At 40.5% G+C, this 25,081-nt stretch overlaps 1 protein-coding gene and 1 long non-coding RNA gene across 3 annotated transcripts in view; one reads left to right on the top strand and one right to left on the bottom strand.

Annotated features, from left to right (window-relative positions):
• The window catches only part of LOC139111747 (uncharacterized), an 85,977-nt gene that overhangs the window by 24,306 nt on the left and 36,590 nt on the right, over positions 1-25,081 (bottom strand). The window lies entirely within an intron of this gene.
• LOC139111702 (LHFPL tetraspan subfamily member 6 protein) lies at positions 1,867-15,957 on the top strand. Of its 2 annotated transcripts, XM_070672175.1 has the most exons (5): positions 1,868-3,837; positions 7,639-7,757; positions 11,100-11,275; positions 11,555-11,653; positions 13,288-15,957. In XM_070672175.1, exons 1-5 carry the CDS (start codon positions 3,748-3,750, stop codon positions 13,422-13,424), a joined length of 621 nt encoding a protein of 206 aa, XP_070528276.1. In that variant the 5' UTR covers positions 1,868-3,747; the 3' UTR covers positions 13,425-15,957. The 2 variants fall into 2 exon arrangements, with proteins under 2 accessions (XP_070528275.1, XP_070528276.1); XM_070672174.1 differs by lacking the exon at positions 13,288-15,957 and having other exon boundaries at positions 1,867-3,837; positions 11,555-13,269.

Here is a 25,081-nt window from a genome sequence, read left to right as displayed (position 1 = left end):
ACTTAAAATTATCTACTTCGTCCCACCCAAGTTTCGTATCTTCTTAATTTAAAAATTCACCCTGATACACGTGCGCGCACGCACGGAAAAGCCAACCGATGTATAAAGGCGTTACGTTTTCTTCACTCAGCGAAAAAAAAAATTTATAAAATTTTCGTTTCTCGCTGAATAAAGTGTCGTAGTAGGATTATCGTTTCTGGCGCTAGTCAATCTGTCTTTTTCTTTTTTTTTTGTAAATTACGTTTTTTATTCGCTGAGTTTAGTATTTTTATTTCTGCTACTTTTGCATCGTTCTTCGCTTGCCAAGGAAAATCGACGGTTTATTTCCCTAATACGAGTGAAAGCCGGAGCTAAACGCGGATCATCCGCGTTCGTCGATAACCGGCAGGGACAACCGAAAGCTCGTCTGTGTCGCTGATGGATGATGGAAATGTTAACGAGGTTGCCCACAATGGATGTGGAGCAGACCTAGTCGAAACAATAATGTGGTGTATGGGCTTACCAAGCAAACGGTCTAAATTTAAGGCGCGAACATAAATGCACAAAAAAATTGCATTAAAAAAAATATTAATATTAAGCTGGCAAATAAGTTCGTTCCGTTTTTTTAACGTAATAAATTAAAACGAAACAAAAACTGAACAAACTTATTTGCCAATATATATATTAAATAATTATTACGTGAAAAATAATAAAAAAATATTTCTTGCATTTATAAGTACAGGCGAACAATGCGTTTGCTTAGCGTCGCTCAACGTTTCCAAATGGTTCTTTAATAGTGGTAAAGGAATTTGAACTTTAAAACACACCATTGATAAACCGACGAGACTTGTCGAATTTCTAAAGGCTCGATGCATGGGGCGGATCACACGCATTGTCCATTCCGACCCGGGGGGGCTTTGTGGCGAAAGGGGCAATGCACCGTGCATTAGCGCCTCGTATCAATATACATAGAATTGGGCCATACACAATTTCATTAGCAATTACGAGCTAATATCACGTTTCAAGCACACGGGATTTTTGTGACAAAAGCAGGTGTTTCTGATTTGGCAACAAAACCATTCCGGCCAGTATTGTCACTTCTGGATCTGCGCCAAGTTTGCGCTATCAAGAATTGTCTTATTGCCTTGTCCGCTCATTTTCATGTACCGTGCAATTGTTTCCACGTAAGCTAATAGGATGGGATTGATGATAAATTATGACGTCATATACGGGGTGTCCGAAAATTGCCGACTGTCCCATTGTAACAACGTATCCCTTCGTAAGATTTCAATTTCCTTCTTCGAAAAATATTTTTATTTTATTTATTTCATAAAATTATTTGCAACATGACGTAAATAAAATCAAATTATCCTCAAGTGCATGTATTTAAAACCGAACGCAATGCTATTCCTGATATATTTATGACTCGGAATTTATTAATATATTGACACGATTGCAAAGACAAATAAATTCAAAATTAATTAATGAACCAGCTACTAAAAAGATTTCTGATAATTTTGAGACACTATGTAGCAAGCTAAAATAATTGAACAGTCAGTTATATTAAACGACATGCCATGATATTATTAACGAGTAATAGTATATGTGGACGGTATAAGCCCTCAATTATTTTGGCCTAGCCGTGACAACCAAAGCGTCGAACCCTTCATCCCTAAACCGATACACCAGGGACCAAGAACGCCGTTAGAGTCCGTTCGTCATTGTATCGATCATGCCGGTACATGTTTAAAAAAAAAAAAAAGAGAGAGTAAAAAAATAAAAAAAAATACGGTGTGAAAAAAGTGTAAAAAAAAAAGAACAAAAAGTTTCTTCTTAGTTTAAAAAATAGGGGACATAAAGGTGATGATTTCTTAACAATATTTTACTTTGAATCTCACCGACGTTGCATCGCGGAATCGAAGGCTTCGAATAACGATAGCAAATGGATAGCGACAGGGGGTGAAGGGGGCGGAAAAGGGGTAAATGCACTGCGATTATTTGATCTCCCATTAACATAGGAGATTCCCGCTGGTGGCGTGATTCGTACACGTGTTATGTTGCGCACGCACACGTCCGTCGCGCCGTGTAACGCGTGTATCCGCGGTCGCCGTCCTCCGCGCGTGCACGCCGTGTGCTGGGCAGATGTCCGAGAGGACAAGAGCGGGATGCTGCGTCGCTAGGCGCCCTCGGTTCTCCCACACGGTGCGGTCGCGCCGCGACGCGGTACGAACGGGCGCGGGTGGGTAGACCAGAAGAGGAGGAACGCTGCCGAGTGGAGAACGTTCAGTCGCAGCCACGAAGCGGCGCCGTGCGCGACCACGACGACGACGACGACGTCGGATAACACCCGCGCACGTAACACGCCTCTCGTCGTCGGTTAAGGTAACCGAGGTGTCCCTCCGTTCGCACGAAAAACTAGTGCCGTTCGAGATAAAATTAAATTTCCACCTGGAAAAAAAAAGTTGCCGGCTTGGACGTTTAACTTTCGCGTCGCGACGCCCGCGAGATTTTTCCCCACCGCAAACGCGAAGTGAGCTTTTAGGGTGACCGAGTCTTGATATGATAGGAGTATTTTGTCACACGAATGCCTCATTTATCGCGGCGGAGAACGAGCGTGGGTAGCGAGCCACGACAGAGTGGTCAAGTCTATAATTAACCACGAAGGAAACGTCTGGCAGTGAGACGAGACGCTATATCTTCGAGAACTAGAGCCTACAAGTGGATTTCTCTCTCTCGATAAAGAACGAACTCTCGGTAAACTAGCAGCGTGACGTTACTAAAAACAAAGGATGCAATTTATACTCCACGAGCTTTCTCCACCGAAGAGTTTTCTCCGTCTCTAATAAATGTCGCGTCTTCAGCTACTAGCCGGGAGTCAACGGTCGACGTGAAACTGTGAACTCGAGAAGCAATCTTTGTGACGCTGATCGAAAAGAAATCATCAAGAAGCGACGTTAATAAGTTATTGCGGGATAATAAACTTTTTAATTGTAAATGGCGTGAGGCGGAAGGAAGGGTGGGATCGACCGCGGAAGTTGCTAGCAGCTGGTGAACCGTGGGATCGTTTGAAAAGGACAACTTTTTTATCGCTATTCCAATGCGTAAGCGAGACATCCGCTCCTCGCTTCGTCACTCGGCCTGAATCTCGCACCGCGGAGCGTATTATAGAACGGAGATCGAAATTAACCGCGCGACTCATTTCGAAGAAGAGATATTCTGAGCGACATCTCGGTCACGTTTTACGAGCGAAGTAATTCCTCGCGGAAGCTAAATTAACGGCCTCACGTGCGGCTACCCGTAGGCGGTGGTACACGTCGGAAAAACGACGACGAAGGCCCGGTGATTAAGAGGGAATGATTAAAGCACTCGGATGCTCGAACTCGAGAGAGAGCGCGTCGCCAGGCACGTTCTGATCCGCGATTAGGTGGCCGGCCCGATCGATCTCGGAATTAACGCCCCGTGAGTGTCAAACGAGCCGCGGCAGGAACATCAATACCCTAATAAATGTCACCCGCACGATCGATCGGCGCCTTTTGCCAGTCGTGACGTAAAGAGAGGGCGATTTAACGTCGACGAGGGGGTCAACGTTGTCGAGAGGGATCGGCTGTCCGTCGTCGATCGTAGGCAGATACCGATCTGCCCGGTGCAAGTGCGTCAAAGTTCGTGATCCTGGTACCGCTTGCGGCATCGATACTCTATAGTTATGCACGGATGGAAAATGAACTACCGCGCGTGAGGGAGAGAGGCGGGGACACCTAAACCGATGAGATGACAGTGCTATGCGTGCTGTGGGCTACTCTGTCCACCGTGGCCTCGATCCTAGCCTGCTCTGGTTTTTATTTGCCTTATTGGATTCAGGTGAGCGTGCGCGTCACGCGCTTTTAATTGCATTAAGCTCTCTCACCAAGAACGTCGGGATTTATTCTTTAAAAGTTCGCCCGACTTCCTTGACGTTGTGACAATTTTTCAAGATTATAATAGCTAACTGAGAAAATCTTGAAAGTTATAAGGTAGTCGCAAACGATTAACGAAAAGTGATAATTTCTGCATCTTGCCTCTTGTTTTTTCTCGGATTCGCGCTAACCCCGAAAACTAAATATATCTCCTTTATAATTAAATCAATATCGCTTTCTCTTCCTATCGCGCGGTACATCGGCGCTCCGACGGTCGTTAACGCGCGACATTAATGAGGCGATAAAGCACCGTATCGATAAATACGAAGGCAATTCGTCTACTCGGATGCGATAAAATAGCATTATTGCTGATCAAATTAATTAATTCTATGATGATATAATAACCGATAATCTCGACCTACGTACGATTGGGGAGCGAGAGTGACAGGTAACTTTTACCTAGAATGACTGGCAATTTTTAGAATTATGTTTATCGAACGCGTTGAAGTTTGCCATAGCTGCACACCCTTCCATCGCTGTTAAACTAAATGATATCGTTTTCTTTTCACGTTTTTGCAACGTCGCCGAGGGATCATTTGGTATTTTGTACGATCACATATATACATACACACACACGCGCGCGCACGCATACATAAGTTCGCATTTTCGCTAAGACGATGATGAAGTAGAGATATGAAAGAGTCGCTTTCGTATTCTCGTTTATCGTTGGAGAACACGTATCGACAATTTTGACGACTGCGACAATTTCTCTGGCACGGATCGTAAAACGATTTAATGGGCGCCGCGATAAAACGGCGAAATTTCCGTGGTTAACCACTAAAATTCTACGTCAATAATTTTGCGAGTTTAAACGAGTGTACAGTGAATATTTCACGATTTAAATAAGACATCGAGTGTGTAATTTAATGAATGAACATTGTCTGCTCGGGTACACCGCGCCGCGTCCACGTTAAAATTATAAGCTCGCGAGAGAACAAAATTCGTATACGTTCCTCGCGACGTTTCTTACGTTATACGTGCTTTTTGCGCGGGTTCAAATGCTCGAGCGGCGCTACTCCATTAATCACTTTCGAGCGATTCATTGAGAAATCGAACGGTTAAAACACGGGCTCGAATTTCAGGTACTTGCCCGAGGTCGAGTTACGAACGGTGAGAGGATACAATGAGCTGATCTTCAACGGCGATTCCTATTAATTCTTGATTTTCGCCGCGCGGTTAAATGTAATCCGATTATACCCGTGCACCTATGTGTTTCTCAATAAATTAGCCGAGAGCCGGAAGCGCGAGTCTTTCGCCAGAATGCGGAAATAAAAGATGTTCCGTCTTAAAAAAGATATCCACCTTCGTCATCGTGAGTTCTAACGTAGCTACAAGACCGTAACGTTATTTACAAGGAGGGTGCAACGGATAACGATATTAGCTTCTCATGTTTCATTTTCGTGTTCATCTATTCATGCGCGGGATGTAAAATCGTACGAGACCGCGTCTTGCGACGGAGCTCGCGACAAAGAAGCGAGATACAGAAGCGAAGTGCAGCCAGGAAAAGAGCAACTTGGAAATAAGAAGAGCGGAGAAGGTAGATAAATAAGGGGCAAAAGAAGGGGCAAAGAAAACGTGAGAAATCGAACGAGCTTGAGTCGTTCGACAAGATAGATCGTAGAGCGGCGATAGTAATCGGATTCTTCGTTCCTAAACTACGTTCGAACTAAGGAAACTGAAACATTAGTTCCTGCGATACAAGTGTCTTAATACTTAACTATTTTTACGTATCGTAATGTAATTAGCAGCTCGGCAAAGTTAAAAAAAAGGAAAAAAAAAAAATAATGAATTGAAAATAAATTAATATTCAGATAAAAGGCACGAAAGGAGGAAAATGTCGACGCGATGTACTAATTAACATAATGAAGATTTCAAAATTATCGTCAGTCTAGACCTAGAATCGTGAAATTAAATTAGCGAAAGGAAAAGTGCTTGTTGACGATGATAATTACGCGAATGTAATAATAATTAAGATAACGTAATGGAATAGCAATTGCGCTTACGCTGTGCCGTAATTCACACAATTGAATGATTTCGCTCTAACTACAGTCCGGCATTGTCAACAAGCGTAACGAAGTTCTGGCTGTGACGCGAGGCAAAATTTCGGTCCTTGAAACTTACCGAGACGTTCGTTACGCGTACAAGATTCTTGAACGAGACAAGAACGCTCGGGCAACTTAGTAGAGAGGAGTTGATGAGGCGAATATCATCGGGGTAGGGTAACTTTGTACTTTGTGCGACTACCACTTGCCTTTACCTGGCCTGGTCGATGTCGCAAATTCAAGGTATGTAGCTTGCAAATGACGGCTCTATTCGTAGCGGGACTGCTGATATTTTACGCGACCCGCGTCGCGCGAACAACAGTATTCGACTTTTCAGTTAGCACAACCGGAAGACTGCCCGTGACCTTTTCTATCGAAAATCTATTTTGCATTTTCTCCGAACAGCTTAACTTTGTACGCGGACTTCGATAAATCCCTTTACGGCTTCAGGATTCATGGGGCAGTAGGGAGAAGTTACAGTTTGCTTCTCTGAGATCTTGTTACCGTTGATCGTGGATATTTCGTTTCTGAGAGCTCGTTTGTACTGTTTAGGATTAATGATGTATCGGTTCGCGGTAGCAAATCGCTAAAGGAATCTAGAACCATAAAGGAGTACTGTTTCAAGAGGAATTTTGTTATCCAAAGCGTTTCATCAGTTTAATTAACGTACGGGGCTTCTCTTTAAAACTAATTAGTTTTAACAAATTTTTATCTCCTTTCAGTTTTTAATGTTTTTACACGCGTAATTTTATAAGTACAGATTAAGTGCTAAAATATTTTACTACGCGCTCATTACGTTTGCAAATAAATCTACCGTTAATAATTTTAATTAATATAACATATACATTTATAAATCTCCTTAACAGAAAAAGAAATACTTTTTTATTCATCACCGATTTATATTAATACAATATATTTGTTTAAAATCGTGCAATTATGTTTTCAACCGGATTGTTACTTATCGCGCTTTAAATAGAAACAAAAGTAAAATAAATAAGGAAAAAAAATTTAAAAAAAAAAATAAAATAAAGAGAGAGATGTACTGAAAGAAAACAGCATTTGGCAAACGATAAGCGAGCTTATTACGACCACCTTCGCCAGACGGTAACGTTATATTTTTTTTCCACATTAAGAAAAGCAATCAAAAGCATTCAAACAGAGCGGTGAGACATTTTCCGTTTCTTTGACTACGTATAAAATGTCTTGAAAGGAGGCAAAAATTTCCCTCGCTGTGCCATCGCCTTCGCATATAAATGAATAGAATGTAAGTCCCCTGCTGTTGCATGTTCGCGCGATGCAGTAAGGATCTTCGCGTTACGAATCAACACCGTTCAAACGGCATCAAATTGACGTCGACGTTTCTACTTTACACTTATTCAAATATTCTTCGTCTTATTCCTGCAATTACCTTCCATTTCACAAACAAGGAAGTTACGTTAGAAGGAGGATCGAATTAAGTCTACAAATTTTTTAAATATTTATAAGGCCCTACTGTATTTTTATCGACTCTTTTTCTTTCTTTTTTTTTTCTTTTATTAAGCTGCGATCTTAAATTCACTCCCTAGATTTTATTTCCAAGTTAGCGTGCCTCGGTGTGTTTTATGTATTTTAAAAAGCTCGGTATTAAAACGCAGAAGCGTAAACTACCGCCTTGTACATTTCAGGGACGACTGATGGGAAAAGCGGACGCGTACTTTAGTTCCTTTCGGCGTTGCAACTATCCACGAATCAGGACACCTAATGCTCCACCCGAGATAGTTTACGAGTGCGCGAGGTACTCCAGGTACGTATTTCCGCAATACTACATTCCTATATCAAAGCAGAGCCCACCGAAGCTACAATTACGATACTTGCAAAAGAAAAAAATCTTTTTCCATCAAGATTAATTAAATAAAATGCAAACCATATTCTGGTAATATTAATAATAACATTATTAACAATAACATTATTAATATTATCAATATTAAAAAAAAAACAAATTGTATATCATTTATCTGCGTTGTAATAATCGTGAAAATGAGTGGTAACGATAATCGCGATAAAACGCACATGTACGGACGATTAATCAAGTTCGGTCATGTTTTCAGCGCAAAATACGAGGGGTATTTTCGTATCGTGTTTTTTCTTTATCGAATACCGAGTTATCTCATCCGCAACTGAACGATCGAATTCGTTTCGTAGAATCGGTGAAAGCATTGGAAACAAAAATTGGGATCTCTATGCCACATTCGAATTACGGTCCGTCTGTTATCGCGACTATGGAGAGGATCCACAAATATACGCAACGTTTCTGCACATGCAGTAAAAGTGACGCAGCGACCCGTGACAAATTATGAAAGTTTCGCCTATATCACAATTTTTTTTTTTTTTTTTTTGTCGTTCCGCTTACACGTTAATCGATCTAACACTCCGCATTCCACACGTCGCTGATGGACCCGCACGCGCAATTTGCAATGCGTTTCACAGATGGCCGCGGAAATAATAACAACGCTTCAAGTTTAATTTCACGTCGTCTGAATCAATGAGCTTTCGCCTATCTATACTATCTTTCACGACGAGAAATATACAAGCATACATTTTACACGAGCTGCTCCAAACAATACGATCGATTTACCTGCACGCGTGTATCGATTACGTCAGTCGCGGTATGGAATTGTATTGAAATCGTTCCGACGATTGTTCTTACGTGACGAGTGCACGGACAATGGAGAGGAAATAGAAAAAATAAAATTGACACGCGTGTATCGCTATTATGTATTTTTCAAAACGCGTAACAGGGAAGAACTTCGTTTTTTAACACGTTCCGTCCTCGTCATCAATTTTAAAGCAAGCAATATTCGACGTTAATATCGCGTTAATTAAGACAGATAATAACGTTGGCATAATGTAACTAAAATGGAATTATATCATTGCCTTAACATCTCTGAAAAGTTTTACTGAAAAAATACGAGAGTATTTCTCTCCCACCCGAGAATACCGTATGGCAAACATGAGCACTGACAATGAGTCATCTCTACAGATTTAATTCCGTTTATACTCTTTCTAGGGAGATCTCGCTACGGAAAAGGATCTAAAAATGTGTATCTCGCATGCACTTTCTGATTTAATTTCCACAAATTCATATGTAGGTCGGATGATGTCAGTACCATCCGACGAAGCCGCTCCACGCGTACGTTTCTTTTTCACGCGCAACGTATGCTCGGTCGAATAAAGTTTCACTCGCTCGTCGGTTTTCATTCGCTGTCAATTATATATAGAAAAAAAAAAATTTTATTTTATGCTATACCTTTTTTTTTTTTAAAAAAAGTTTGTTGTTAACGTTTTTAACGTTCGCAAGAAATACTTGAATTTATATGCGTCGTCAGTCATTTTTGTACATCCGCGAAATATCGCAATGTAGCATTATTCTGTCCGTATCATGGCCTGTATCTGATTTTTAAAGTGTTGGTTATACCACAAATAATTTCCCGATTAGCCAAACATCCGATAACATAATCGTGTGCGCGCGAAATGGTTCTCTCTTCTCTATCTCTTCGAAATGCAAGCAGTGCGGGAACGATAAGTGTACAGATATGTGAATACCTCTCTCAAACTCTATGAATCGGGGATAATTCACTTTTCGGAACAAAATTAATTCCGTAATTCATCAATAATTCGTTCTACGAAAAGTTTTAAGAAATAAGTTTTTATAACGAAATATTGCGAGATTTATATTATGTTGTTGAATATTCTTTTCCCGTTTTTAATTATGACGATACAATTTCAATATTTTTGGAATACGATTTGTTGAATATTAACTAATAGAGAAAAGCTATGCAAATTACCGCCTTCTAAAAATAAACGTGAAATAAATTCGGGAAATAGTTAGAAAAATATATGAGAAACAAGGGTATTTTAATTTTTCGTTAGCGTTCACCTACAATTAATAATCCATTTTTTTTTCCACGAATAAAAGAATGAACAATATACGTTATTTTACATCAGAGCACACGTGAAAAATATTGTGCATGGTGGTTAACGGATCAAAACTTCGGGAAGTTAAAAACAGATAATACGATATTTTACGCGACGATATCTCTCGCGAATAATATTTGCATAGAACGAAAAATATTCTGCATAGTTACATTCTGTTCGTTTCCATATTCCTCCCGCATCACCATTTCGGCATCGGCAGTTCCACGAGAACCGATTCTTTATTTGGAATATATTCAACGTCATATTTTTTAAATTTCTATAGAACGCAAAGTTTTGCGTTCAACGTAATTATTTTCAAAGATTATATTGCTATATTTTTCATCAATAAACTACAGAACTTTTTCCAAAGTTTAACAAACTCGCCTGTAAACTCTGACATAAAAATATTAACTAAGATATCGTGTTACAAATTACACGATGCCTCAAATTACAAATTATTAAATTTTATTTACGACATCAAAAAAAAAAAAAAAGGAAAAAAAAATTCTACAAAGTAATAACATAATTTAGTTTAATCCTATTTCATTTTATCGTAAAAATTTTAATCTCACGTAACAAATGTAATAAATAAATAATAGTACGTTTAAATTTATTCTTATAATATTATTGCATCAAGACATAATTATTTAAAAATTTATTTACTTTCTCGTTTTGCTTGATGCACTAGCTCGATAAATTCATACTAATTTTGCGAGGTGCACACAATACCATTTATAAATACAAAGATATAAGTGCATACACACATAAACTTATATATAAGTCTATATTCGTGTATGTATATTGTATACAATTGTATAATATATAAAATTTATTTCACTAAATTTGCAACGAATACGTTGTACGCTGATTGGAACAAAACTTCAACGTTACTCGAATCGTTCTATTATATTAAACAATAATGTAATATTTGAATAACTATTCAACGTAAATCCCATTTTTATAAATGCAATAAAATATGAAATAAATATATATCGAAAAACGTATAAAATATTGCAGAGGAATAAAAATCATTTGATAAATCTACATTATAAATACTCCTCTGACAAATAAAGTTATATAACATTTTTTTAATATTAAGATTTTTGACCGATATATTTAGAAAAAAAAAATTTTTTAATCATGAAGTCAATTACTACAATTTTCGTTACAGTTTTTGGGATATACCGAGTGCTTGGTGGCAGGCGAGCACAGTCACGATGGGAATTGGAGTCGCGATAGCAGTGATCGGCGCTCTGACGCTTTTAGCAGCAGCGTCGTCATTTCTCCCACATATTCTTAAAACACCAAGACACTCGAGGATTTTAGGTTCCTTACAATTGCTCGCTGGTGAGTTTATAACGACCTACCTACATTTTACGGAAGTCGTAAATAAAATTGCGTCATTAATATACCTTTGCGATCGAACGTGTCATTACATTACATTCGCGAAAAGCATAATCGAATCGTTCAACTGCGTATTATTCCTCAGCGATGTTGTCAATTCCACAATACATAGATCGGACAAATTCAATATCGGGGTTTAATTAAATTTTTTAATACAACCGGTTGAAACTCAAACGCGTGCGATTTAAAACTGATAGGTCACTTTTCATTTGCTTGTTACAGCAGCGATGATATGCGGCGGCCTAGTCATGTATCCGATTGGCTGGGATAACCGGGAGGTACGCGAGTCCTGTGGGAAAGGGGCCAACGTTTACAATCTCGGTGAGTATCTCACGTTCTCGGTACATCGTTTTCCGAGTCCCGTAGAAGCGCGGCGCGCTGCGAATTACAGACCGAGAGCGGAATGGTGCCGGGGACTTAATACCGGCGGAATGCGGCGCGCGAGCTATCGATTTAATTTGATAACTAATTAACGTGCCCGGTGGACTCGCACGCGCGCGTACGCTCACGCGGTGACGAGAGTTACCGCCGTACTCGCTCGTTTCCCAGTTTAACGACGTCTTCACTGGAAAATTACCGTCCGGATGTAACGCGACGAAATCTGCGGGCGTGTTTGTGCGCGATCGCTTTTAAAGCTAAACTACTACCACGGTAAGATCGCGACTACGAGCGACGGACCTGGAATCGGTAATGGTACCATCCTGCATTTTCGCAAGCGAGTTTACGGAGCGTTTTATCGAGTACTCGACGTCCGACAATCATTCTCGAGACTTAACGCGAACCAGCTGAGACTTATGGCTCTTGTAACTTACCGGAACGCACAAATCCACATCTCGCCGTTCCCGGATAGTTTCTGATTTTCCCCGTAATTTCCCAACGCGGCACGTAACGATGCGATTCGACATTGCCGATCCGTTGATTTGCTTTTCAATTCCCGGATGATTCGTTATTGATTCGCCGTGACTGCGGATGCATACGTTGTATCCCGCACGCGGGATCATCCTTCGATAAATCCGTATCCGGATCGGTTTAACTGCATGTGCAATCAAACCCGACTAAAATATCCTTCGTTCAACTGCTACGTCAAGTGGAAAATCACAGCGTTGCAATTATTAAAAATTTTTTTTCTACAATTTTAAAGTTTTTATTCGAGTATCTCGATATTGCTTTTTTTTTCTTTCCCCCTTTTTTTTTATTACCAAAAAGTCATTTTGCAGAGAAAATTATTGATAAAATTAAAAAAATTTCGTAGTGTTTTGTAGCGCATATTCGTTTTTCGATAGAGTTTTAGAGGGTTATTCAATATCCAACCAAAACATAATCCGTGCTATTCGGCGCACAGGTGACATGCAATCCCAGGTGAGTGCTACAGAAATAGATCGGGTTGGTGGGTCAAACCGATGTCAAAACCAACGTCATAGCGATGATGGCCGAATCGCATGTATTTCGAGAGGGTACTGTTAGTTAAATGATATCTCCTGCCGATTGAAAATCAAACTATATCTATAAATCGTGATACAAGTAGGAATACGCGTCAGAACAAAATGTGACTACGTAATTATTATTATTATTATTATTTAAAGTTACGTTTTAAACGATCGCTACATATTTCCAATCCACTGCATAATTGTAATCAACATCCTTTCAAATTTAAATTAAATTATTAACACGCTTAAATTTACGATAAAATATCAAAAAAAAAAAATAAAAAATAATATCAAACAATTTTACTATTTATTCGAAATTATCTCGCGACGTACGCGGAGGTGAAACTCGCCCGTCCCGATTAATTCCGAAGTGACTTAATTAGCGCATCGACCAATTTAGGCTCGTACATCCAACCTCGGAGTGGCGATTAGGTCGACCGAGCTATTCTCCGGGGGAATTCTCGTGGATCGAGGCCCCGGCCGGCCGTCGAGACGGAGTCAATGACAGACAGATGCCGTCTGTTTCAGGGAAGTGCTCGGTGTCCTGGTCGAGCCACTTGCTCGTCGGCTCGGTGGCGTTGCTGATGCTGTGCTTCGGCCTGAGCTTTTGCGCGGCGCGACACAAGCCCGACGCGAACACGCACACGGATCCCCTGCGCATTTGACAATCGAGGTATTCCCAGTCGATACATGCCTACGCCTCGCCGAAGACGACTACGCTCTCCATCGTCACGGTCTGTTGATCGCGCGCGCCTGTTGCGTGTACGCGGCTCGTCGTCCGGGAAGCCAGACGTATGATATGTGTCATCGCACGCACTTGTTCCGCGCGTTAAAGCATGGACGAATCCCGTTTTCGTAGCGCGCATATGTGTAGTATATATGTATTTTTCGAGCCAGATGCGAGAATAAATTTTTTTTTTTTTCTTATTTTTTTTATTTTTTTTTGCAACGTCTCGCGACGATTTAACGCGTGAAGCGCGACCTTTTGTGCGCGCAAGTAGATCGATCAGCGTTGAAGTTGACTCGCAACGTGCACTGGCGGAATATGTATTGTATAAACGAATATTGCGATCTCATGGCGTTCGACATACGAAACACGATTAATGATCGAAGCGAAATTAATGGGGATAGGTACGAGTTGACAGCTCGAAAGGATATTAATCTGCGACTCGAGCCGTGTACGATGTAAACTCGGTGGACAAGCGCGTTTCTCCAGAGATACCATCTCAAACGAGCCGATGACGTCTGCGTAGTTTAAGGTACCGAACTACTATCTATAATCTCTCTCGGTCGGTGCGGCTGATATTTTCTCTACGGGCAATCGACGAGATTTCGGGAACCACGTCCGAAAGGATCTCGGGAGATGGATTAAACTTTTCGACGGGTTAATGCGTACCTAGACCACCCTTTCTATTTCCCCGAACGCAAATTCTACCTGTCTCTGTATATAATAACGGGCTGCGAGAATATGTACGTATGTATATACACGCTAGAACGAATCCTATAGTCCTGTTTCGCGGCGGACGATTCGGGGATGCCGGGCTGGCAAGGTATTTTCAATTCCGTGTCGCAGTAAGCCTCCGGCTGAGAACGACGGGGCAATTGGCAATTCGCCTCGACGGGACTTTCAGCGCTTTCAATCCGCACGGGAAGTTCACTTGCCGGGCGAGTACACACGGGATAGGAGCCGGACGCTCCTTTTCTCGCCGCCACCGCCGTCGCGGCTGTATCGAGAGTCCGCATTCAGATGCGCCGTAACGATCACGGTTCTATCCGGACGAACGGCTGCCGCACCCGCTCCTCCCGAGGACTCGGAATCACTGTGTTTCCCACGGTCCGAAAAGCCTTTCGGATATATCGATCGCGAAGGCGCGCGGAACATTTCGACTCTCCGGAGATTCGCACGTTCCTCTTATTTATCCTCGTCTCACGGAATCTCCTCTCAAGACGCTATTTCCTTCGAGGACGTAACGCGCTGGCTGGGACCGTAAGCGTCGGTTTAGCGTTTACTTTTAAAATTTATCTCGACCCACCAGTTCAGATTTTATTACCGAAACGTTATATTCTTTTTAGATATAACTTTTTCTCTCTTTTTTTTATTTTTTTATTTTTTTTTATGACGTCTTGTCTTCTTATCGGTTAATTATCTTTTTAATAATAGAAAATAATTAGCACGCGAGAAATTTGTCGGGGCTACTTTATTAAACGATAAATTGTCCTCCGTATTGAATCGCGTTGAGAAAATTGGATTTAAGTCGGAAAAGCGAGAGCGGGGAATTTAAGCGAGTGGCGAAATCCGCGTAATTAAAAGATAAAAGGATCAGGGAGAAGGTCGGGGTTTGAGCTGCGGGTAGTAGTTTATTTGTATCAGCTCCTATCTAAACTGTCCACAAGACTTGGCTCCCTTCTCTTTCTCCAGCCGTAAAATCAAAAAGTCGGGCCACAGTTCGACAAAGGGATACATTTCCTTCTTTATCGTGCGGTTATTAATTCCCCCTACAAACTTTGAAGAGTGATCGCTTCCTCGCGACATTCACGAGGATGCACGGTAAATGGATGCGATGCGCGTAAGAAACTTTGCTTGTTTCTAGTTCCCGTCGTTTGGAAAATCAGTAGGTAAATTTATGTCTAAGTTTCGTTAGGAGAAAACGGTCTTACAACTCGGCCGCATTCGCGACGCATTATCGTGAACGTTGAGCCACTCTGCGCAAGCACTCAAATAAAAAAAGAAATAAATTAAAATAAAATAAAAATTAAACAGCCCGCGGTTCTACCTGCGTGATATAAAAAGAGGAAAGAAAAATGAACGTAATATTCGGGGCGCGTACGTAAGCAAGATGTGTATGGGCTTGGACCTGGTGAATTTCGCAATTGCGGACGCTGTTGAATTTCACGTGCTGACGGAACGGCGCGCACAAGCAATGGCCGCACGTTATTTGGTGAAGGCACCGCTATTGGCCGGATAAAAATTCCAAGCTGAACAAACACGCCGAAGCACGCTCCGCTCGCGCGGGGTTCTCCACGCACCGCTTACTTCTTGCATCGGATTAATCGGGAGCTTTTTTTTTTCAGACGGCGCGGCGCACATACGCGCGATCGTATTGTGTAACGCACGAATAAACGGGCACGCCGTGGTTCCTCCACTGTCGCACGTCTGATAAAAATCGTGTTTCATCGTGAATAAAAAAAAAAAAACAACCTGCGGTGATACGGTTACCGTTCTCTTTCTCGCTCTCTGTTTCCCTCCGCTCTTTCCCTTCCCCTCCCCTCTGTCAGTACGTTCGAAATATTCTGACCATGGAAATCATCGGGAATTCCGAAAATACCTCGGTTACCCGTTATTGACGCGAAACGAAGTCACGCCGCGCGCATCAACGTGGCTTTCCCGATCGCGCGACACTCTGGCAGAGGTGTCATGAAACTACTAAAAGCGTTTCACTTTATCTACTTGGCGTACTTCAATCTGGATTCAATATTTGTCAATATACGTGCCGACATATCGGTATAAAAATTAAAAAAAAAAAATAAAATAAAATAAAATAAAAAATATCTACAAATTTCACCGACGCTTTCTTCGCAATGGGATCATATCGCATATCAACGATGCATATCAATGATTGCAGCCCTTTCAATTAAGTATATACAATCGAGAAATGATTCAATTAACCTGCACCGATAACTTTCCTTCTAACGCTCAACAACACGCGTCGCATTCTCATTTTCCAATAAGACTTTCAGCAACTTCCGCATCTCAAACCTCTAACTCGATTCACTCGTTAACTCGTGATTCACTCACGGCGCTACTAGATCCACTACACCGTGTTCTTTCCTCGAGCTGTAACTTTAGGCTTCCACTGAGAAGTACCGTCCCTCGAGCCGGACTTAACGGTAGGACAAGGGGGGAGAGAAGAGAATGAGAAGAAAAAAAAGAAAAAGACGAAGGAAACGAGCCGACGGTTAGGTTCCGGATCTATCGATCGATGGGCTGGTTTGTTCGCCCATGGAGCGGACGTTCTGTTCGTTCCCCCGAGAAACTTTCGCGGTAAAACCTTTCCCGTTCGCGTGCGCATTCTCCAGCCGACATCCCGTCCCGTCATTCGTTCCGTTCTTTTTCCTCGGCCGTCGCGCCTCGCCACCCTCGCGCCGAGCCTTTTTCCCTCTTCCATCTTTCGCTTACGCGCTTCCACGACGCCGCTTCCCCGATTCCACTTTGCCTCTTATCGACTTCCGCCCTTCCTTCCTTCCTAAACCTAAGGACTCGGCCCCGGCCATTTCTCTCGCGACCGGCCCGACACCACCGACCGCCGTAGATGGGGAAAAGAGATAGCCCGGAAAAGCGAGTTCGTTCTCGTGACTAATTGAGCTATCGGGTTCGCAAGCGAGAGAGAGATACGGCGGGTCGTGGCGAAAAAGAACGAGGGGGGAGGGTTCGGGAACCACGGGGAATGTCCCGGCGAGCCAAGCCGTTGTTACCCGCTTCCCTTACGTGTTTTCCCTCTTTCGCTCGCTCGACTCTACGAGCACTTATCGCGCGGCCGGACGGACCCATTCCGCTGTCTCCATAAACGTACCGTTTCTGCAACCAGTTATTCGCTTGCCTAGTTGTCCTTAGGGAAGGCCATAAGGACCGCGAGCAAATTCCTGCGCCAGTTTATTTCTCTCTGCACTCTTCTGTTTAATCTTAATTTTCCCCGCGACTATTTCCAATCCCTTTACAATTCCCTCTCTTCGACGGGACACGAGAAGGAAAAACCGGCAGGCTTTATTTTACTTAAAACGTTACCAACAATTTTTACGCCTTTACGAATTGTATATTTATTCGTTTTTACGAAAGTGTGGACCATAAGACTTAAGAAAATATATACTTATATGATATATACACATATATATATCCCAATCTTTTCCTCCGTCCAATTTTAATAAGCTTTAGGTATTATATATTGACAGTGGGGTGTATAATAATAACAAATACTTTTTTTTATAAATGGTCAATCGTACGTTAAGAGATTAAATAAACACGTGGCTGGGCTCGAAAATTATTTTCTAAAAATATAATTGCTTTCAATCAATTTAGAAGTGAAATTATTTTCAACAAAATATCAAAAGCCGCGGAACGGCGGAGAGATAATAAATAGGATATACTGATGCGGCAACATAATTTTATCTGCAACTGCATGCAGCGTACGTAGGCATGATAACGAGACCGCCCTATCAATTTTCCAATAAAGTATATCTTCGCTAAAATAACATTTTAATAGAAATTTATAATCGCCCGAAGCCGGAGAGAAAACTGTTGGAAGGAATAAAGGGAGAGTTAGGACCTGATTAATGCGATTACAAATAATTCGCAATATACCGAGAAATGTCAGTTTTTGTCCCGAGAAAGAAACTTTGAACTAACTTGAACGATTTCGATGTCTCCATTGTTCCCAAAGTTTTCGTTATGAGCCCCGCGATCGCGAAACAACAGTTTAGAGCGGTTTCCCGAAGCAATCGAGACGTCTTTTATCGCGACGATTACGGGTTTCTACGATTCTTACCTCGTGCAATTGTTCGTTAGAAAAAGCCGCCTAACGTTATAAATCGAACCGAAAGGTATTAGAAGATCGTCGGGTTGTAATATATTTCAGAGAACTTTTTGGTTCAATAACGATATTAGATAAACGCGGAATCTAAAAAATATTTGCGACAATCGTGGAAAAGTTTATTTATACTATCGATATTATTTTTGTTATTTCGTGTTCCTGTTTCTATTTAATCTATTCGTGTTCTATTACAACATTTGGCAATCAACTAAAAAAATTCAGTCTATTATCTCTGTCCATTAAAAAATGAAATATACATAAAACTAGTACAACAAAATTCCATGCATATATTAAATATATGCGTAATTACATATATACAATAAAAAAAATTTCCAAATTAAAAAAAATTTATAGATATCAAAAATTGCGAACGAGTAAAATCTAACGAGAGAAAACTAACGCATTTTCCAAACAGAAAAAAAAAAATAATAATAATTACCTTAAAGTAACATTTATTAAAAAAAAATAAAAAAAGAATTTTTTTTTAAAGATTATTTAAGCCATCGATAACGTGCGATTGAGTAGTTATAAAAATGTATATGTTATTCTATTCTACAATACCACGCAGTACTTGACAATCATACGTTTCCAATACGTAGCTAATTGCTATCTGATTCCTATTCTTCAATTACGCTATCGCTGATCCGCGGAATGGTCACAGGACGAATTGTTTGGCTGCAAGATCGAAAGAGCTATGCTAATTCGTCTTCTGTGAAGAGCAACGAGCCCTTTGATTAGCTCCAGCCTGTGATCGAGCAGCGTAAAGCTTTCCCGTTAATTTGACACTTTCGATGCGCGATCCAATAATGAGGGATACTGTTTGACGGTATTTCCCGGCGCGTTAGGTGATTAGCGCGAGATTGTGATTAATCCTGTCGAACTGCCGGCGGCTCCGTAAAACGATTATCATTGTTGGCAATAAGGCGCCGATTAATTGTCCGATACTTATCCGTCCCATTCTCGATCATTTATTCACCTTCCTCGCAACGCCTAGAAAGGCAATCGTCATCCGGTGTTATATTACAACCGTAATTATTTTGACAGCTCGGTAACGTTGAAAAATGTCAGTTATTGGACGCGTCCGGGAATTATTGAACAAACGGAGAATACCCGGGAATCGACGATAAGATTTCTCAAGGGTCATTTCTCACCGCTTCTCCTCTGTCTACTTAAATATGCTCGGGTAACGATCGATATATCCGAATAATGTGTACACGGGAATCGACGGCGATGCAAATTACGGAAGTGTAATCTATCGTGCTTCCTAAAATATCGTTGCACGAAAGTTTTTCATTTCTCGACTCGTTACAGTCTCACTTCCCTACCAGAATCGCTGTACCGAATGCTAATTATATTGATGTATCGCCCATCTATAGCGACTTTGTATCATATGAACGGAAGATTACGCTAAATCCAGTCGGAGTCGGTGCGTCGTGAAAATGTGACGATGTAAATAAGGAAATTTTTTTTTTCTTTTTACTTTTTCTTTTTAAAGGGAGATTTGTCGCTCTTGTTGTAGTTTTGTAAAAACGTGGATAAATAAATATCGTAGGTATCGTTAAAATATTTTACGATATTTCCAGAGAAGTACGTTACGCAAAATAATATATATGGTATCGATATCATCGTGCACGGCCGATTAGAGTTTTTCAAACAAACGGATTAAATGTACGTGTACGCGAGTGATAGAAATTTTCCCATTTAGAATAATGAATATCATATTTACTTTAAGTTGAATGTTATTCAATAATAAAACGCGTTACGTCTGCGTACCCCGTATTTTTGCTCCAATATTACATGACACGCATCAGTGTCCTACAAGAGTCCATCGTTATTTTGTATAACGTGCCTCATATCGCGGCTCCGTATCGTCACAATCAATATGTGTTCCAGCATCATAATGGCTGAGGTAGTCGTTTCCTTAATGTGTATTAAATGCCCGTGTACTAGCTGCTGGAACGTAATAATAATACTTCGCTGATAGCAGAATGTTGGGCGGACATGTTAAAATAGGATTTTCGAGTTGACGATACCGATTTAAAGAGATGTATCTCTTGATACTATATTATTAAATACACATTAGCGTCAACCCCGTGACGTTTTTCTTTCTGCATTTTTTTTTTTATTCCTTTTTAGAATGAGAAAAATAAAATCTATTCGTTAAAGCTTTCGGAATGTATAATATTTTTACTACAGAGCAGAGAAGGTACATAAAAAAAAAAAAAAAAGTTGTAAGATTTATTGGCTCTTATTATATTCTTGATGTTACGTCAAAACTTTATAATTCTGATTTTAATAAATAAGTAAATTTTATATAAAGTTCGCCTGTAAAATTTTGACGTGACGCGTAGCACGTCGTAACATCGAACGCGTTGAAAACTACTTGTTTGAAAAAAAAAAATATATATATATATATCTATTAATTAGAATTTATTAATTGATCGCAACGAATCGATTGTACATGTATGAAATATTTCGAGATCTGCGACTTTTGTGTGTGCGTATGCATGTGTTTCGTGTGCTACGGATGTACATACGCGTGAAAACGGAGCAATGGCGCATGACGAGCGTATGTTTAATTATAACTCGATTAAAAAAAAAAAAGTATGCGCATTTACATTCAAAGTAAATAAGTGATATTTCACATACAATCCGACACACAATTCACGAGGTCGTCTAAAAAGTTTTCATTTTTATAATTAACCGCAAAAACCCGTGAATCTGCAGCGTGTAATTTACAGCATAGAATTATTATAACCGGTCCTCTCATATTGTTATCTATGACCGTTTCCTTGTGTAAACAATTGTGTACATACTATTATATGCATTCATCCGATGTAAATGTTACGTATATTAATATATTTTATAATAAAATGAAAATTATGAAAAAAAAGGAGGCCAAGCTATCGTTTATTTTCCTGCCCATTCTTTCTCCTTAAATTATAATAACTGTATTATAATTTAATAAAATTATTTTTATTACATCGTCAAATAATCAAATCTACTTTCTCATTTTTTTTTTAAGCCTAAAATAATATCCGATTTCAAAATCGTATGATGAACATTTTAAACACATTACTCTTCGTTACTCGCTTCTAGTTTTAACCACAGTATGTGCCATCGCGAACAGTCGTCCAATAATCGCATGCACGGAGACCTAATTGCGGATTTACATAGTCTTCGTTCCTCTCATGATCGTCTCTCAAGCAGGACGGATGAGATGATAGAGGATTTATGGGAAAGATCGCTTTCGAGAGCAAATGCTCTTATGTGGCATGAAGTAGTTTCCTATAAGCGGACTACTGTAACGGAGAAGAGAAGGTAGAGGAGGATAATGATGTTGAGGCAGAAAGGTTGAGAGGCGAGAGGTATGTGGTAACGCGGTGAATCAGCGACGCGATAAAAACAGATGACAAGATAAGCGATGACGGAGAGAAGAGCTGCGGCTGCGAGCCGATGAATGAATTGGATCAATAACATGGATCGTGGGGAAAGAAAAGCGCGCTTCCACCTCATTAACTCGATATAATATTTGATACAAGCGGACCCGCGAATCGGATGAGGGAGTAAATGCGTTTAGAGTGGATAACGTCGCAATGTTACAACGATAAAAAAAGGTAAATGAAACGTGCGAGGAGAAAAAAAAAAAAGTAGCGTTTCTTTATGCACTTTCTAAATGCACGCCGCTCGACTAGAACGAAGTAATCGCTTAACGAGACGTTTTACGAGGAACGTGGAACGACGATAATAAAAGTGCGGATAATGAGGAGTAATTTCCACGTCGAATGCGCTTGTAGCGAGAAGAGATATAATAAAAGCTCTCGTAACTCTCGATAGTGGGATCGAATTTAACTCAAAATTTTTCAACTTACATGAAACTAATCCGCGAGATAATAAAAGCTGAATTTTCTGTTGTTTTACACGTGCTACATATCTCTTTGTAATTAAAAAAAAAAAATGGAGAAAATTAAATCGTTACGTAATTAATGTACGTTAATATTCGACTGTGTGATTCCACGTGCAACGATCACGATGAATCATTTAAACATGACATTTAAAGGGCCTCAAAGTTTGCGCTCAAGATTGATGCATATTCCGACATAAGACATTCATGACGTCAAGCGTACATAGGATCCGATTTCTAATTCAGAAGAAAGCCGAGGCACTCACGAAAGTTGGCGCACGGTAATAAGAAGACTTCTCGTGGTTGTAAACCGGCGTTAGGAGTCGGGGGTAAGGTAAGGTAATCCGTGACTATGGCAAGATCTTGAGGGGGGTTCGTGTTCAGAACTCCTCGGCAAGAACGCTAACGCTTATTAGAGTTTGCTCGTTAGAACAATCGCGGAAAGCATACGGCAGAATTAGCCGACGTGCCATTTAGTGATAGCTGCGCGCTTCTTGAGCAAATTATAATTAACAACGGAAAACTGTCGTTCGTGTGAGAATTGCATAATTAGATCGTGATATCACGTGTCGAATTGATTTACGACTTGAACAAATAACGTTACGAGAGATACTCTTTCAATCATCCGTTTCTTTTCATTTACCTCGAGTTTTTCTTTTAGTCGAGAAAAATTAATTGATATATTTCCAACGTCGATATATTACGCCATCGTGCACGGGAAAATAAATTAATATTTGCGGTGGAAAATCGAAATGAAAGGATACTATTTACGGTTAAATGAACCAGATTACGGACATGATTGCAGTCTAAATGTCTCAGCGCGCGGTGGGTCAACCTTTTCAGCATTTCCTATTCGTCTCGAGCGCTCGATAAACTCCATTTAGAAGGCAGGCGCAAAGCGTGCCTTCGCGAAGTAATGCAAAGCATCACGACATGCCGCTTCGGGGCGCAAAGTCCTGATAATGCAAAGCGGAATAAGGCAGTCCGCCGAGTTCGCGAGCCGAGGATACCGCATTGCTAAAAGGGGATTGGAAACTGAAATCTACGTGCGAAGTAGCACTTGTCGTTGCATTCCCTCGCCCTACAATGCCGAAGATCCCACCCGCCCTCTTGGACTTTTCTCACTCTCACTTACGCCTCGCGAAATCTTCGCAACTTGCAACGGAAAACCGCGAGAAATCGCGGTGCGCGTATCGAATTACTTTAAGAAAGGTAAAACCTGAGAAACTAGATCGCTCTCAAATTTTATGGCCTCGGCTTCCGCCGTACTTAGCTTCCTTTCTCACCGTATTCTCCCACCCGCGAAAGATATTGTAATTACTTAAAGTTCTTATTTCTACGCTACGCTCATATTGCATTATAATGTTGAAAGAATTATTATGTGAATCTTTATCTTGTGCTGTATTAAAAAAAAATTCTTTTCTACGCCACTTAAATTTTACAACGTGAACAAATTAAATATGCTTTAACAAATTATTATTTTTATTATTATTTCAATTCCTCTGTATTGAGCAAACATGTTGTAAAGTAATTTATTAATTCTTGAGAAAAAAAAAAGCATGGAAAAAGCATTAAAAAGAAAAAAAAATTCCCTCTTATTGTTATTTAACTGAAATAGATTGTTACATATCCTTTGTTCTTTGCGCAATCTTCTTAGTAAATTGTATCCTATACACGTAAAGGACTGTATACATCCCAGTTATGAAGCTACCACGGTTATCTTGCCCTTGTCAACTTGCCCGAAACGGCTTAATGTAACGGCGCGGCTTCTAGTTTGTAAGTTATGAATTCCTTCAGTAATCCGATATGCAAAATACGTATGCCGTGGCTGAGTCTTCTCAAGCCGAGCGTCGCTTATTTTCTACAGTACATTTGTATCCGTAAATTTTTCTTTTTCAACGACGGAAAAGTCTTGTCGACCAAATTAAAACGCGTAAATGTACACGACTTAATTTAATTTAAGCAACTTGAAGCGCAACTTGCACGCGAAGCAAAAGTATGATATATGCAGTATATATAATAACGCGGCAACTAGTTGTTCGTAAAAAAATTTCAAGATAATTGAACGTATTCGTTGTATTTTACTGTCCGGTGAATCATGTACGTATCTCTTTAAACTTTTATACCTTCCGTAAAGTGTTACGTTTATTTCAAGATATATTTCTAGCTGGCGAAAGAGCGCTGCCAGTGCCTCCGAATTGTACTGGCGTATGCAATGTATACAATACGTAGATTCGCACGGCACGTACCTACAACGTGAAAAGTGCCCGCTTAACTCAAAGTGATTTCGAGTGGATAGAGAGGCTAGCTGGACCCGTAGTGTCTCTCGAAAAACGAAAGTCTCTACCAATTCCCTATCCTTTTCTTTCGCATCAAGTGCCTCGTGAGACCCTCGAAATCAAACAACGGACGGACAGCTTTAACCGCCGATACTGCAAGCTCCACGCTTAAACTCGCCCTACCAAGACAACATATAACGAGTTACCGTTTACTTCCAACTCCAAACGCGAGAAGATTCACAATCGTTGAAAACGAAAATTTCCAGCGGAACTTTCAGCGCGTGCGACTGTCTTTTGAATTTTTCAAACTTATGTAAAAATAATTCGAATCGATTTTCTTTCGGTAAATAAAGATCGTTTGCAAAAGAGATTAAAATTTGAGTCAATCGTCCGCGAGACCGTTCCCATTCAGCGGCTTAATATTTACTCGCGTTCATTAAGGCAGCCAGTTTTCAGGCGGTGCAATTTGCACTGGCACATTTGCCGGCGCCGTGTATTTTTCGCAATTCCTGGCTATCTCCCATCTACTCGCGTCTCTCGCAGTCGCCCCATAT

The sequence above is a fragment of the Cardiocondyla obscurior genome, linkage group LG25 (assembly GCF_019399895.1).
Source record: "Cardiocondyla obscurior isolate alpha-2009 linkage group LG25, Cobs3.1, whole genome shotgun sequence".
Lineage (NCBI taxonomy): Eukaryota > Metazoa > Arthropoda > Insecta > Hymenoptera > Formicidae > Cardiocondyla > Cardiocondyla obscurior.
The sequence above is the reverse complement of the archived record's forward strand: the minus strand, read 5'-3'. Positions and strand labels throughout refer to the sequence as shown.

What these genes read in the sequence shown, in the direction of transcription:
- LOC139111702 (XM_070672174.1), top strand. Translation starts at nt 3,748, where the DNA reads ATGACAGTGCTATGCGTGCTGTGGGCTACTCTGTCCACCGTGGCCTCG. An exon ending in ATTTGCCTTATTGGATTCAG is followed by an intron (nt 3,838 to 7,638) that starts GTGAGCGTGCGC and finishes TGTACATTTCAG; the next exon opens with GGACGACTGATGGGAAAAGC. An exon ending in GAGTGCGCGAGGTACTCCAG is followed by an intron (nt 7,758 to 11,099) that starts GTACGTATTTCC and finishes TTTTCGTTACAG; the next exon opens with TTTTTGGGATATACCGAGTG.